Genomic DNA, 16,508 nt, shown 5'->3' on the forward strand with positions numbered 1-16,508 from the left:
CATGAAATTTTTCATGCAGCTGGTCGGTATGTGGCCATATCAGGAAAGATTCGCTTAAAATTTTTTTCCCCCTTTTTTTTTTTTTTTTTTTTTTTTTTTTTTTAATAAAACATCAAAATATAAAAAAATTTCATTAATTTTAAATTCGAACGACTATTGAATTACTAATTCGTCCCTTCATAATTTTTTATCAATTCTTTTTTATAAGTCTTATGATATTTTGCAATATAAATGTAAGAATATAAAAATTATCTCTGTTGGGTTTGCGCAAATGTTAAAATGAAAAGTCGAGTTTCAATTAACTCGCGTGTCAAGCGAAATTTAAATTTTTAATCGCAAAGATTTTCCTGGATTTTGTTATTACAGCACGTTGTACGAGAAGTCTACTGTATTTGAAAACGCGTCTGAAAAACGTGTAACGTTTCTTGGGCGCAAAAATACTAACCGAGAACGGCGAGCGTGATATCTCCTTCGAGGATAGTCGTGTCGTTCCTCACCCGGCAGGAATATCGTCCCGCGTCCGAGGCTCTCACCTTCTGTGCGTAAATCGTCTGGTTGGCGCTCTCCGGGTACAGAATGAAGTGGCTCTCGCCACCTGGCCAAGGATAAGCCCTGTTGTCCTTGTACCTGCAACAGTCCAGCGCCGCTACGTTATTACTTCCCGAGAAAAATTCGAACGCGCCACGCCAACACCGTGTAATCGCTTCGTACGTTCTCCCTCTTAACATCATCTCCCTCCACCCTTCGACATCTTTTCCTTCAGCGTGAAGTACGATCTGGACGCGCCTCACCCCCACTCGAGTTTTCCCCACTCCGCCCTCACTCAAGTTTCCCCTACTCCGCCAACACTTGGGTTTCCCCCACTCCGCCCGCTCATTTCGCCAAAAGTTCGCGCTCCATCGACACCAAAAAATCTCCCCGATATTTCGTACAAGATCTGGGTGTTTTGAAAAATTTTCCAATAACAGTGTTTCTAAATAACAAAAAACAATCTATGAAATAACGAAATTATATTATCGAGTATTATTTTCGACTGATAAATTTTTTCATTGGTTGTTTTTCTCTTCATTTGACTATTTCAGTTTCATCGATATTTATTTCAAAAACAAGTTTTCAATTGTCAAATAAATATTATTTCTTCAAACAATCAGCATTCTTCAATTTATTATATACTTGCACGACTTCAAATTCTTTTATTGACCAAACGAGTTACCAGTAATTGAAATCCATGATCCGTCAAATATTACAGAACATTATTTCAAAAATTTATTTACAAGTTATCACTCGAGATCAATTTTGCCCCGGGGACTGGTTTCGAGCATGTCCGATTCCGCTCGAACAACTCTCGATAATGCCTACCACTCGGATCGAGCCGCCCGATATACATTCGCCAAGAGCTTTCCACCTCTCACTTTCTCACTCTCTCTCTCTCATCGAGGAACCCAAGACCCGCCCGATTCGACTCGATGCCGTGCGTTTCGGTTGGAAAATATTTGACAAAGCCCCGACGCGACTGCGGTCGCGACGAGCGCTTCTTCCTCGCGAAATTGTTTCGACAACGTTGCGGTGGAGCTCTGGCGCGTTTCAAACGGGCAGACAAACGGACAGAAACGGAGCGGAACAGAGGGAAAGAGACGATAAACGAGCCAATTCTCGCTGAGTTTAATCGAGTTTCGCGCGCCGAGATCCATCGAGAGGGTCTGGTGCATTCTATTTATCCCAGAGCGTTTCCTTTTCTTTTTTTTTTTCCCTCCAATTTTTTTACGCTTCTTTTTTCCAATTATCGGTTCCGATCAGGCTCCGCGGCTCTCCCCCCCCCCCCCCGGAAGTCGTTTTTTCTCCTCCTCCGACGTTACGACAGTCGAGACGATATATATTCAACTCACTCGCTCCAACGAGAAACGTTTCGACGATGTTTGTGTTTGTTTGAAGGGGAAGTCGATGGCTTCGATTTCCCCATCGGCTCGACTCGCCCCTCGCTTGTTAAAAATAGTAACACAGTAACTGAAAACTAAAAAAAATGAAACTTAACACCGTAAAGGCAAAATACATTTGTATTTCTCTTTTTCTTTCTCATTACTATCTACGTTTGTGTATAAGGATCATTGAATTTGTAATTGACACTGCAATTGTTTATGTATTCACGAAGTGAAGCGCACGACGACGAAAGAAAATTTCTACCACGACATTACCTTTATCATCCAACATGGACTGAACTTTTCACAACTTCGTCGCGAAAGTTTCCTTTCTCTTTTTCTTTCTTTCAATCGCTTTCTTTGTAAACGTAGCGAGATTGCAGATTCTCCTGCACAAATTTTCATCCTCGTATATTATTCAATCAATAGCTCGAATTATCTTATAGCTAGATCGTCTGTTTTCTTTGAAGACATCGCTCAGACAAGAGACAAGTGTATAAGAATAATTGTAAGCTCGGTGTATATTCAAAGGAGTTGAACGGTTCGTCCAAATCGTTCGAGAACTCGAATTGCCTCCTGCCGATCATCATTCTTTGTCGCAAGGCTGCAGCAGCCTTGTCTCTTCTAGGAACCTTCTAGGTCCTCGGCGTGTGTTTATGCTTCTACCACCGCGTGGAGGTCGTCTATATCCGTTTTAGCCCTTTTTTCAAATTGCGCTTTATTGTATTAAAATTATTATAATTAAATATTATAAAATTGTGTTATTTTACAAAAAAAATTATATTTAATTACAATTGATAACGATCTTTTCTTTCTTCCAAAGTACGTACTCTAAAATGTGTTAAAACTACGACTTTATTTTAGCAAAAGTTTTACATCAACATTTTATACTTTAATAGCAAAAATTTTAAACTTTATATTTATAAAGTGTAAAATTTTTTATAAATTTTTGCTATATAGAATTGCATGATTTCATAAAAAAAGACTATGTATAACTGACAACAATCTTTCATCACCCAATCTTTTTTTTCACCCAAAGTATTCCAAAACGTGTTGAAACTACCGGTAAATATATTTCTCGCTTTACCTACATACTTTAACAGCAAAAATTTTCTACTTTAATGGCAAAAATTCTACGTAAATATATTTCTCGCTTTACCTACATACTTTAACAGCAAACACAAATTCTTTTCACTACATGACGAGTGACAAAAAATTGTCTTTTCACGATGAGTGTACTCGATGTGAACTTCAAAAAAGGATCGAAAAGTCAACTCGCCCGGGACCTAATGACGGACAAATTTTTGCGAGATATTTGGATTTATCGTTAAATCATTATCAAATCGATTCTCAAGAACGTCAAATATCATGGACCGAGGTTTATCGTTCCAATATTTTCTCTGGACGAAGAAGCTTCTCTCTCTTCGACTGTCGCGCGCGATAGAAGCGAAACGAAACCACCAATGGAAATTGACCGTGGGGAGACTCGTTTCACGTTTCGACGATCGGCCGTTTTATCGCGAGGCGAGGGTTCGAACTCGCGGTTGTTTGTCACGGTCGAAATACGGCGGCGGTCGTTTTTCATGGTAGCCCGCGAAAGCGATTCTCCTCTTTGCTGGCAGCAAATTGCAGAGAGCCGGTGGTGGAAGGACAGGATACGACGATTACGTTACGTAGGGAGTCGAATCGATTTCCAGCCGAGTAATCTTCCACTTTTCTGTTCGCGGAACGCGATTAAGGGAAAAAGTGAGCCGCTTCCACGCGGCGCGGCGCGGACTGTAACGCACAGAGGACGATTCGTGGTCCGTCGCGTCACGTCGTGTCGTGTCGTGTCGTGTCGCGTCGCGTCGCGTCGCGTCGCGTCATGTCGCGTCGTGTCGCGTCGTGTCGCGTCGTGTCGCGTCGTGTCGTGTCGCGTCGTGTCACGTCGTGTCGTGTTATGTCGCGTCGTGTCGTGTTATGTCGCATCGTGTCGCGTCACCCGCTCTCTTCGCTTCTCGGAAAGTTCAACGCCACGGCACGCTACACGCTGCGCTTTTGATCGATCCCTCCCGACTTCTCTCTCGTCGCTCGACCCTACCTTCTCTGGATCGTCCGTTTATTTTTTTTTTTCTTTCTTTTTTTCTGTTTCTCGCTAACCAAGTGGATCTCATTGAGGCTCGTTCCGCCGTGTCGAGAGCCGCTTTTCCCAGAATTTGTTCTTTTTCTCCGCTCGACGATCGTCGCCGCCGCTGCCTACGCGAGTGACATGAGATGACGCTCGAGTCACGGGTGTCCCCCTCTCCCCGGTTTTTCTCGGCGACGTGATTATCACCGTGCTCGATCGTCCGTCGTTCGAAGTGGGAGGGAAAGAAAAAGGTTTCTAGGACGAATCGCGAGGTTTACCGAGAAATCGAGTGGCGGCACGCACGTTCGCGCGCTCCCACGACCTTGCTGCATTTTCGCGCGGCGAGGGTTTCGCAGAAAACCGGTTAATTCGTTTCGATCGATTCATCTTCCCAGTAACGTTACGGTAGCCGATTATACTGTTGTCGTTCATCGTTGAACATCCGCTGTAACTTAACGACGACTATAGTCGACCATAATTATCGTCCATTGCACGTTAATAATTATATATCAATCCTATTCTTTTTAAGCTAAGCTTATTTATCTTCCAATTGTTATTTATTTAATTAGTTATTTCTCTGGATTAACCATCTTTTTGGTATTTAAATTGTTATTTCCTCTTGGTATTTAATTTCAGTAGCTTTTCTCAGTTCCTGGGCAAATTTTATTCAACAAGGTAACAGAAAGCAGAGTCTATACGCAGACAATTTTTAGAAGAAATTATAATACAAGGAATAGGAAAAGATTTATAACACAATAACGAATGCGAACGTTTATTCATACATTTTACAAAAACCACTCTGAAATTCTGGAAGATGTAATATGGTGAATCCGCAAAAATTACTCTAAAAAATTATAAATTGGTCATTTTGACTAACTTCGGTAGTTCGAGTGTTAATCCACCGCGTTAAAGTCTGACAATGTCGCGAGAAATCGGCGAAAGAGGGACGGAGGCCGCCGGAAGAAGCAGCCGCCGGTTGGATCGACGTTTCCACCCCGTGAATGAGATGCCAGGCCAACCGGAACTAAAATTCGTTCGTCGCGAGATCAATAACGAGTCGGGGGGAGCATTTAAACGACGACACTCCGGATAAACTGTTTCTCCGTGAAAAATTGAGCGGAGAGGTCGAAGAAGAAAAAAAAAAAAAAGAAAACTCCAGAGCGAATTCCGTACTCGGTATTCGTTTTCATTCGTAATAAACCGTGTTCGTCGATCCGTCCGGGGAACTTTTATCCGATCTGTTTTTTTCCCCCCCAGCGAGTCGACGACTCTGCTGCCAACCGATCGGTGCCTACACCCCCCCCCCCCCCTCCGCCCTCCCCCACCACTGGACGGGACCAATGTTTTTGCAACGTGGAAATTGGTTTCTCTCGTGGGCGAGCCAGCCAGTGACGGCGGTCCATTTCCATTTTTGCAGCTGGGATTCCGTGTCGACTGTTCTCCGTGGGAAATGGCCGCGTGTTTACACGCGTGTTTACACACGGGCAGGTACAGTCCGCGAAAAGGGCAAGGTAATTTCCCACGGTGTTTGCGTTCGTAACTCGATCGACTAAAATTTTTTTGATGGTCGTTAATGGCGACAAATGTCGTCGTTGGAAACAATTGACATGTGTCATCGTAATTATCGTATACAGGATGGCCGCTCGACACGTTCGAAACCGACACTTCGTTTGGGAGACGGACACTATCAATTCTGATAATATTGAGTCTGGTACGAATACACTTGATTTTTACTTAGTATAAAAAATACACATTATTATTGATATAAAGAAAAGTATAACTTTGTACAAAAAGTATAAACAGTAATTGTAAAAAATTATCGTCATTATTACATTATAAAATTCAATAATTTCAAAGGTGAATTACCTGTACTACACCTGTCTTACAAAAATGAAACTAAAGAAACAATATATCATTCCTGTGACTTTCGTGTTTGAAAACTCATTTCCACGTTATAATTTTGTGCTTTGCCTTTAAATCAAAAAAACTAACATACTTTGCAAACGTTGTAAATATTACCATTATTTAGATTTATATTAAAATGAAACTATTTATATGAAATAATTAAATTTAATAAATTTATTTTATATTTATATTTATAATATTTATTATTAATATGAAAATACTTAATTTTTAAAAAATTTATATATATAAATAATAATTATATTTATTCTAAAATTAATAAAAAAATAAACTTATTTATTTCTTCATTTACAAGTATATTTATATTTTTAATTGTTATATTTAACTTTATAAATAATTTTAAGCTTATAGTCTATAAAAAACATTAAATTGCAAATTTAAAAATATTTATTATTAATTAGTTAATATTAAAATTTTAAATTAAATAAACTATTGATCTTCAAAATTAAAAAAATATTACATATAAATATAAATTTTATATACAAATATAAATAAGAAAATAATTTATTAATTTCAATTTATTTTTAATATAATATTAAATTTTAAGTAAAACTATTTAAATTAATTAATGCAAATTGCATTACGTCATTAATATTGCGCGGTGGGAAGACTTTTCACTTATCTTCGAACATTTCATTTTTCTGCATCGAGTCGAATCGAATCGAGGATGTTTTCCCGCGTGCCGAATCGAAACACGGCCGCGGAGTTCGCACGGTTGCAAGATAGGGATCTTACGATCGCAGTGGAACGCTGTTCGACGAAAGTTGCTCGCGTGAAATTGGAAAATTAATTACTCTCGTTAACGAGGGCAGAGAGAGAGAGAGAAACTTCTGCTTTGTGTCGCGTCTTTTAATATTTGTCCTCGTCGATGCGGGTTCTCCGTAAAGTCCGCATTGTTACAAGTATTATAAAAAAAAAAAAAAAAAAGGAAATTCACGAGGTTGCACGTCCGTGGAAACGTCGAAAGTTTCAACGAGACACCGTCGTTCGACTCGATACTCGGAAGTAATTAAGACGCCTCCTCCTCGTAAGAGGTGCCGTCGGGCAATTAACCTCTTAGCTATGGTGCCGCTTTTAAAAGTGTGTCTGTGTGTGTCCACATTGTGTCGTTAGAACGCGACAATTATACTCGTCAAACACAAAATACGGGCAGCTACTATAAAACTGAATTAAATTACAAGAAAACGACAGTCTTCAGTTTCTTCTATTTTTTTTTCAAAATCAATAATTTGATCTCTGATTTAACTCAAAATTAATTAATATTATTACTTAATTACAAAATCAACTAATAGAATTAATTGATATTATTTATAAACCTTAAACGTTCATAATTTTCTTGTTAAACAAAAAAATCAAATACTTGGAAGAAAGAAGAAGTTAGAAATCTAATCAATTCCTTCAGAATGATATTTCTTAAAGCAAGATGGCACTCGTATTGAGCACCAATATATAGATTCTTTTCAGATATTATTTTTCGAACGCAGGAAACATCGTGACAGAATTAACTGTCAAAAAAAAAAAAAAAAAAAAAATACGGGACAATTTTAAACCCACCTAACCACAAAGAGTTTAAGACGTTAGGTCTCGTGGCGAAAGAGGTTATGTTCGCCGCGCGAAGACGTGCTGCCGCGTGAAACGACCGTGAATGTCGCGTTTACGACATTCGGCGACGTGATTTTCCCGCCATAGTATCGAAAATTATAACGTGGTGGGCAAAAGGCACGGGAGGGAGAGGAGAGTCGAGCGAAGCTACACACGGTGAGAATACACACTCGCGGCCAAGTTCAATCGACTGCCGTCGTCGTTATCGCCGAGATTCACGACCCGATTATGGAAATCATTGGCAACTCGCCTCGGTGATCGGCCGATTGCTCCTTTCCCCCCGTTCGCCATCTCGTTTCCTTCCGGGCTGCTCGACTAAGTTAGTTATCGCCCGAGGTTCGCCCAACGTTTAGGTTAGGTTTCTCGCCGGGCTGGCTGGTCTTGCGAGAATCGCGTCGATTCTCAATCGTTTCTCGGCTAAACACGTTTGACAATTTCGCCAGTTCACCGCACAAGAAAGAGCGAAGAAAGAGAGGAGAGATTGGTAGATTCCATCTATGAGTTAAGGGCGATTCGATTTCAATATGTCGTCGACATGCGCGCGCGGTTACGAAACTTTCGAACGACTTGTTTCGTTATTTAACTCTCCGCCTATTGTGTCACAGTCATTTTTGACCTGTATTGAGAGCTACTCGAATGCAACAACGCACACAGTGATGGGAGCTGCTTGTTTTTTAGTAGCTGAAACCTGATCGCACTAACACACACGAACGCCAAGTGGCTAACACTTGTCCGCCAAAGTGACGAAGCGACGAAGACTGAAGACAAAGGAATCAGTTTTTTGGTAACGCTCTGAGGAGGAAACACGTGTGCAGCAAATCGAAGCAATTATTATTTTTGTTGTTTTTTATTACTTTCTTCCGTTGTTTCCATTTGCTTTCACTTGTCGACGCATTTGTTCTCATTGCCAACGAGCGATATTTCTTTGTGTTCTCTCGCTCAATATGCACAAGACGTTCCTGACGGTGAACAATCGTCAGACAACGGAAGTGTATCAAATAGTGACGCTGATTCCCCAAACGCAAGGTTCCGAAATCGAAATGCAAGAAGACAATATATCAGAGACAATGTGGACAATGTAGTTCCAGAAAACCAGGAATTCGGACGTAATTGGCAACGTATTGGACCTAGCAAGGATACAGCGATTGTCTCCCGTCAATGTATAAATATAAATAAATATAACTTTATTATTCGTGTGATTATTATTTGTTCCTATATGCTCCTACGTTTTCCTATACGAGTCGGGTTGTCTGTCACTGTGTTGGTACAATATCGGTGAGGATCTCGGTCTCCAGCGACCATCACTATGTGTTGGTACAGTATCGGTGAGTCGCTCAGGCGATCTAAACATGTGTTAGTGGAATGTCCATGCGGGTCAGAAATGACTGCTTCAGTATAATATTTATAATACAATAATCATAATTGATTGTTTATACGATTATTTGATACGAGGATTGTACACATATCAAAAAAAGGGCAAAATGCACACAATTCAGGATAAAATGCCACAAGCATTACTGCCGCAATATCTATAATACAATTATAATAATTAATACGAGATTATTTGATACAAAGGAAAGAAAGATTTTTTTATTTTTCGGTACCTTCCTCTTCGCGGAATCGATCCGACACCCACACCTCTTGAAACGTCATAATTTTACCAGAAAATCCCACGAAATACGTCGAGCGGTAATTCTCGAGAACTTTGCGAGAAGAGAGAAAGAGAGAGAGAGAGAGACAGCGAATGAGAACGAGGTGCGACGAATTCGAGCGAAATACGACTGGGAACCAGTTTCCATCCAGTCGGCGTGAGCCCATCCACGCTGCAACGCGTGATTTCCCAACTTGTAGCGACTGCAGAGAATCGAATGAGCTCGTTAATCTGTCGGAAGCAGCAGTAGCAGGCGGAGGCGGCGGTCGTGCGTTTCATCGAGAATCGATAACCGGCGGAGGAGCCACAGGACGTAATCTCCGCGTAAAATTTGCGATCGCCTAGGAAAAGCGGAGGGGTAAAACTCGTAAAAACGCGTTCGAGAAATCATGAATCATAATTTTCATAGTTGTACAGGCCGAAACAAACTATTCGTTAGGAAAACAGGATCAAATTTCTCAAGAAAAAATACTTAATCTCTTGCCGCGCACGTTGAGAACTTTTTGTCCCAAAATTCCAATATTTCCTCAGCTTTAAGTACAATCCAGGCGAAACAAATGACGAATCCTCTCAATAATTTCTATCCAGTGATATTATACTGACGAGTTTAAAAAGAAAGCGACGAATTATTGTATACGGTTTGGTCACTCGTTATGGTCCGCAATCAGCTGCCAGCGCAAGTGGTTAAACAGAGACTTCAGTTTTTGAAAACAGATTCATTTTAATCTTTGCTGGCGAAAGCAAGTTCAATATTTTCCACTGAGATGGTGAAATTGGCAACAGCCGAGTGAATATAAAATAATAAATTGTAAGCATCGATAATGGTCGAGGGGAGAAAAAACATATATGCTGCTGGAGCAGGTTTAGGTTAGGTTAGCTTTAATATTTAAAATTTATTGAAGCATGCTCATTTAAAAATATTTTGAAAGAAAATAAAAAACACGAATTTTCGACTGCTTCGAATTCTACAATCCGAAAGAATATGGCAATTATACAATTATTCAAGAATGGTAAATCAGTACTTGACCTAAGTGGGTACCCTCAGTTACCTAACCTAAATGTGACACATTTGGAACGAATCAGACACATAGAGAGAGAATTAAACGTCCAAAAACATACAACTGCAAACGAAAATGATTTTATAAAAGCATCGCCAGAGGAACGGCATAAAATCGACCCCGAGTTTACCGAAAAATTGGTAAAAATCGCTACCAGAAAGATGGCGAGCTGCTGAATGTAGTTACAGAAACCCAACGAAGTGTTAACTTTCAATTTACACAATTTCTACATTCGTATGATTTTAACCGCCAGCTGTGTTTTCCAGCCTGAGTTTCCAGTTGCAGTAATTTCACTTTTCCCCCACCTAGAAATGTTTATTCTGTTTTATGTTATACGCGTAACAAAGGTTGGCACATTTACAATGCATATTCATTATTTTTCTCTCTCCCTATCACTTTTTACAATAACGAAACGTGCGGTGTACGACTGTATACCGAGGCTCATTGTACAAAAATAATAACGACGAAAAAAGTCAAAGCACAAGGCAGAAACTTCACTCGCCGTGTACCAGATTTGGTGAAATTTCCATCAGAGATATTGAAGTAAAACAATGGAAGACACCTTTTTAATATCATAGAGCAGTGACGGCGAACCTTTTTGAGAAGTAGGTCAAATTTTGTTCATTATTTTTTTTAGTACTAGCTCGTGAGTCACCAAGTCAGTGGCGTCCTTGGAAAGGGGGAGGGGAGGATGGCTAAAAACTACTTTTTTTTGGTTCTCAATTTTATGATCCTCTAAAAAGTTTACGTTTCCTTTTTGTACAATGATTACTTTTGCAAGTGAAGAGCAAAAAATTAATTGTCGACGTCAAAAAATTGATATAAAAGAGATGAACATTATGCCCAGTCACCCCTGCACTATACATTATATATATATATACATATACACTTTATTTCTTAATATTTTTTATTGTCTGTTCTCTCTTTTATTATATAAAAGCAAAGCTACCCATTCTGAGAATGGGATCTAGTGTGTTTTTTTAGTGTTTATTACATTTGTTTAATCGTAAACGCTGTATAAAATTTTTTGGACATAAGTAACTCACATAACATTTAAGACTTAAAATATCTATATGTATACATAACCAAGTCGTAAATCCTCCATAAAACACAATTATGCATATATTTCTCACTTTTAAGCTCTAACCGAACACTTGTAATTTGATTAAAGAGGGGTTCGAAAAATAATTAAAATTCTTTTTTACATAAGATGATAAGTTTATAAAAATCAACGCGTAGGTCAGTGTCTGATCCGCGGGTCATAGGTTCATAGGTTGCCACAGAGTATGCCTGGTTTTATTTGTACATCTTATGAAAGAAATTATTACATAATAATTCGAAAATATACTACATAATATATATTTACATAATTAAACACTCGAATAATATACTAATTCATCATTACATAAATATATTGTAATATATTTATTTATACAACTAACTGTAATTTATTATTATACAACTAATTATAAATTATTATGTACATTTATACAACTAATATAAATTACACTAATAAGAAATATTAAGAATTATTATATCCTTCGTAAATACACTAATATAAATTCACGTCCATAAAACTTCCAACAGAAATTACAAATTGGCCAATTCGATATAAATATAATACAAATTAAAATCTGCAACACTTCTAACAAAAATTACAAATTGGTCAGTTTGTCCAGCGTTAATAAACGCGATCGACGTCCGCCTTTCAAGTATCTGCTGCTGAGGAAGTCGGGGGGAGGAAAGAAGCGTCGCTGTTTCGAATTCTCTCGACTGCCGTCGGCCGAGGATCTACGAGCGGCTTACGGCTGTAATTATGCTCGAAACGAAGGACGCGACGTAAAGCGACGCCCCGAAAGCGAAGCAATTAAAGACGACTAAGCTGCAATTATGCCTGGACAAAATCGATCGGATATCCGGCGATGAAACAAGAGTTGGCTTGGTGGGACGCGCGTGCTATGACGCTCGGCTCTCGTGCCAGTTACGCGAGCTAATTAAACCAGGCTAATTAAACACGCGTCGACGATTAACCGTTTTAGTATCCAGGAGTTATTTCAAAATCCACGTCGGACCGTGCCACGAAAACTTCCTTCATATGTTAGGTTGGCTAAACAGTAACTGCGTTTCTTTGAGTGGAAATGAAAGGCGAATTTTTTGTACGAAACAAAAATCCTTTGCACTCGACTGTCCCCTTCCGAGGTATTTACACACCGTACTAAAATCTAACCAACAGCTCGGGCTTTTCATAATTTGCTGATAATTATAATGAACGTATACATTACATACTTACGTAAGCAATGTTGTTTTGCGGTACTGTATAAAATTTTATTTCATTTAAGAGTTAATACAGTTTTAATCTACAATATAATTTAAAAATGAATGTCAATGTATTTAGATATAGAATGTATAGAATATAGGTTATGTTATAATAAGTTAAATTGTATTGTCACTAGATGGCAATATTTATTAGATTTGAAAAAAAACGACATTATTTATGAGTTATTTCTAATATGAGACGCCCAGAGTAAAATGTATAACAACAACGTAAGACGAACAAAAGAATTTCAAAAGAAGAAATTTCCCGAGTCAAGTGACACTCAATAATCCACATAAATCGAAATAATTCGCATAAATTAGACTTCTTGTTGCCTCTTACGAAAGTTTAAAAAATTGTGGAGGATACTATTTTTCCAAGGATCGAAACTATGTATCATTAATTCTTGTATATTATACTTGTTTTAAGCAAACCGACAATGCACATCGATGATTGCTTTATGTTTAACCAACTGATTGCGGACCATAACGAGTGACCAAACCGCATACAAATAACTCGTCGCTTTCTTCTTGAACTCGTCGGTATAATATCACTGGATAGAAATTATGAGGAATAATAAATTTATTATTTGTTTTGCCTGCGTTATACTTTAATATACTTGAAACTGAGGAAATATTGCAATTTTGGAACAAAAAACTATCATTACAGAAGTTGTATAAATAATTTATAAGTCTCTAATTCTATTTTGAGGTTATGATAACAGAACCCCCCATCAATATGGCTGACTTCAGGCCTTCGTTTCTATCATTAAAACAAATAATTCTATAATTCTATTTTGAGGTTTTGATAATCGAAGTCATCAGTATGACTAATCTCAGACTTTCGTTTCTATCATTGCAGAAACTTTGTAAATATTTGAACAATTCTGTAGAATTCTGTAGCTATCATTACAGAAGTTTTATAAATAATTGTACAGTTCTATTATTTTAAGGTTATGGCTGTCAAATCCAATACGACTGATTTCAGAGTTTCATTTCTTTACAAGTGCTTGAAAGACACAGATATTCTTGTCGGGATTAATATTAATTTCTGTTTGGACATATGTATATTTATTTTAATTATCATTTAACTGACTGTAATGATTTTTAGGCTAGGTTAGATTCTACCACGTATTTTCATTCGCTTATTTATATTAATATCTTTGTTAATCAACCAAAGATGAATAAAAGCGCCGGACATTTCCTAACGTTCCAAGCTGTATAGCGAGAAAAGGTGAAGCCTCTTCAAGTTTCTCCGAGCGAGGCTCACGCGGTGTCGGTTATCTCTCGATAAGCGGCTAGCAAGAGAGAAAGGAAAGTCCGATGAAAGGAAACGGAGGCTTTCACGAGAGCGTTCAATTCTCGCGTTTTCTTTTCCTTCGGCTGGACGAAGGACGCCGAGGAGAGAAAAGAATCAAAGGAAGAACAAATGGACACGCAGGCTCGTTTGCAGATTCAAAGCACTTCGCAGAGCGTCGCGTCGCGTCCAGCCACGTAAATCCACTTTCTCGCCGTCCACCGTACACGGATCAAAGAGCTACCCAGCGTCCGAGGGACGTCTCTGTTTCGCGGAGGCAACCTGCAATCCAGGCCGAATCGATAACGCGTTTCCAGTGGCCAACGAGACCTGTTCCACGTCGAGTTCATTCGCCCTCGAAACAGAGAGCGAAAGAGCGAGAGCGAGAGAGAGAGAGAGATTTTCTGTCTCGGACGACGTCGCGGAATCGATGGAAACCACCCTTTTCCAATTTGTTCGTAACTCCTTTGTCCTCCGCGCCCTCTACGATAAGGAGAGACGCTCCTCTTCCGCAGGACGAAATCGGGCAGCTTTCATCTCTCTCTCCCGTTAAAAATCAAAGAGAAATGGCGAATTCGAAATCTCTCGACAGACGTCGTTTTAACTCGCGATTGAAGTTTCGAGACGCATGCACGATCCAACGTCGATGAAATGACTAATCGGATGTCCGACTAGAGCGTCGCCTAGAGGATCTTCGACTAGTCACCAGAGAAACCAGATGAAGAGATTGGTCGAGCCTTCGAGGGGGCGGGCACGCTCGGAGAGGGGAGCTGAAACGTTCAAACGGTCAAAGCTCTACGAAAAACAAAGGGAAAGTTCCGCTCGACCGTGGAAGAATCGCTTCGTCGACATAGAGCGGCCCCCCCGAGTGTCGTCGATCGCTTTCGTCTTCTTTGCAACGAAAAAAAAAAAAGAGCAACGCGGCTCGAAGAGGGGCACACGGACCCGAAAGATAATTATGCGGAGGGGCGAAACGCGTTTCAGCCATGAATGAAATTGCTCGTAATTCCACGGGGTAATCGGGCGCGGTCGATTAAAGAAATCGACCTGGAAATTCGATCCGTGGGGGGACGGTCCCTACTTTACCTAACTGCTTGCCTCTCTCGTTAGCGGCGCGATTAACGCGACAGGACCCCTGTGGGTTCTTGTTCCCCGCTCGCGAAAAGAGAGGGGAAGCAGATTTCGCACGTCAAATTAACCTTTTTTGCGGATCGTATTCATATTACATTTTCGTAAATGAGACTCATCTCTTCACAAATTAAATTCACCTGGCGACGAAAACTCGAAAATGAATGGCGATGCAATGTGTCGTTTTAGTTGTTCTCCCGCGATTTTGTTCGTAATTAATTGTGCGGTCATGCGAGCTACTACTCAAAAGGCGATTAACATAAGCTTCTTTACAGAACTCGGCAACTGCGTGATCTTGTTGGTAAAACATTTTATTTATTTCTACAGGGTGAGCCAGAAGTTTCTTCCCACCTATTTTTTTTCTTTTCTTTTTTTTTAATAAAACATCAAAATATGAGAGAAAACTAATCTTATGAATTTCAAATTGAGGTTATGTTCACTTTTGGTGTTAAAATAAGTATAGGGTGGGCCAAAAATTACTTGCTACTAGAATTTTCTTTTCTTAACCAAATTTTTTGTTAATTTAATGAAATTTGATAAATTAATAACACTAACAGGACTTAAATTAATAAAACTAGTTTTTTCTTATGTTTTGATGCTTAATTCAAAAAAATAGGTGGGACGAAACTTTTGGCCAGCCCTGTATATTAATGTCAACACACTGTTTGCGGGCTATTTCAAACACATCACCTAGCGGGATATTTGACTAATTCTGCAAGATAATGAGAAAAATCATTCTATCACTCATTCAAACATTTATTTATTACTCTATCTATTTTTACACTTCCGTTGCACAATCAACGGACAGTATGTTGAAAACGGATTTACACGTATTCCGCGCGAGACCAACGGTACATAAAAAATGTAAAGGTATATTTTTACGTGAGCCGCATACGAGTTAATTTTACGTCGTAACTTTGTGTTACTTTTTCGTTCACGTATTATTCGATAAAATTTTGATTTCCGAATAATAACTTCACGATTTTATTTCCATTACGATGGATTGGAGAAAAACAAATTTGTAAATAGAAAAGCTTGTGGAAGGGTGTGTATTTGACTTTCAAAAAAGGTGAACATGATCTGCAAGAGGATTAATTTACTGTGCAAAAAGGTGAATATAATCGAGCGGAGGGATTAATTTGGAGTGCAAAACCTATGTACACGCGCGCTGTTTGCGTCTGAAAAATTGATAAAACGTGACTGGAGGAATACCTATGATACGTTCGACGTTGAACATTAATAGAGTCGAGTGTTAAACGGTGGCTGGGTCTGTGGTGACCCGTTTGAAGTAATACTTTGTGTGTGAGTCACACAAGGTTAATCTGTACGGCTAAGATTTAGCGATACAAGAATGGGATCATATTACGTTTCCAATAAGAAGTCAAATCGGTGACGAACGCACATACAAGTTAGTTCTGAAGCAGTCATAGCTAATGGTCGGAAGTGTATTTCAGTGCATTGTTTTCAGTATTTTTCATTAGTAGTATTCTTTAGTTTTGTAATATTTTTCATT

General features: G+C 39.1%; 1 protein-coding gene across 1 annotated transcript in view; it reads right to left on the reverse strand.

Annotated features, from left to right (window-relative positions):
- The window catches only part of LOC122530757 (single Ig IL-1-related receptor-like), a 122,193-nt gene that overhangs the window by 37,924 nt on the left and 67,761 nt on the right, over positions 1–16,508 (reverse strand). Inside the window, exon 2 of the mRNA XM_043658026.1 lies at positions 446–627. Coding sequence (XP_043513961.1) covers positions 446–627 — 182 coding nt within the window. The remainder of the gene's footprint in view (positions 1–445; positions 628–16,508) is intronic.

The sequence above is a fragment of the Frieseomelitta varia genome, unplaced genomic scaffold (genome assembly GCF_011392965.1).
Source record: "Frieseomelitta varia isolate USP_RPSP 00005682 unplaced genomic scaffold, Fvar_1.2 scaffold_353, whole genome shotgun sequence".
Lineage (NCBI taxonomy): Eukaryota > Metazoa > Arthropoda > Insecta > Hymenoptera > Apidae > Frieseomelitta > Frieseomelitta varia.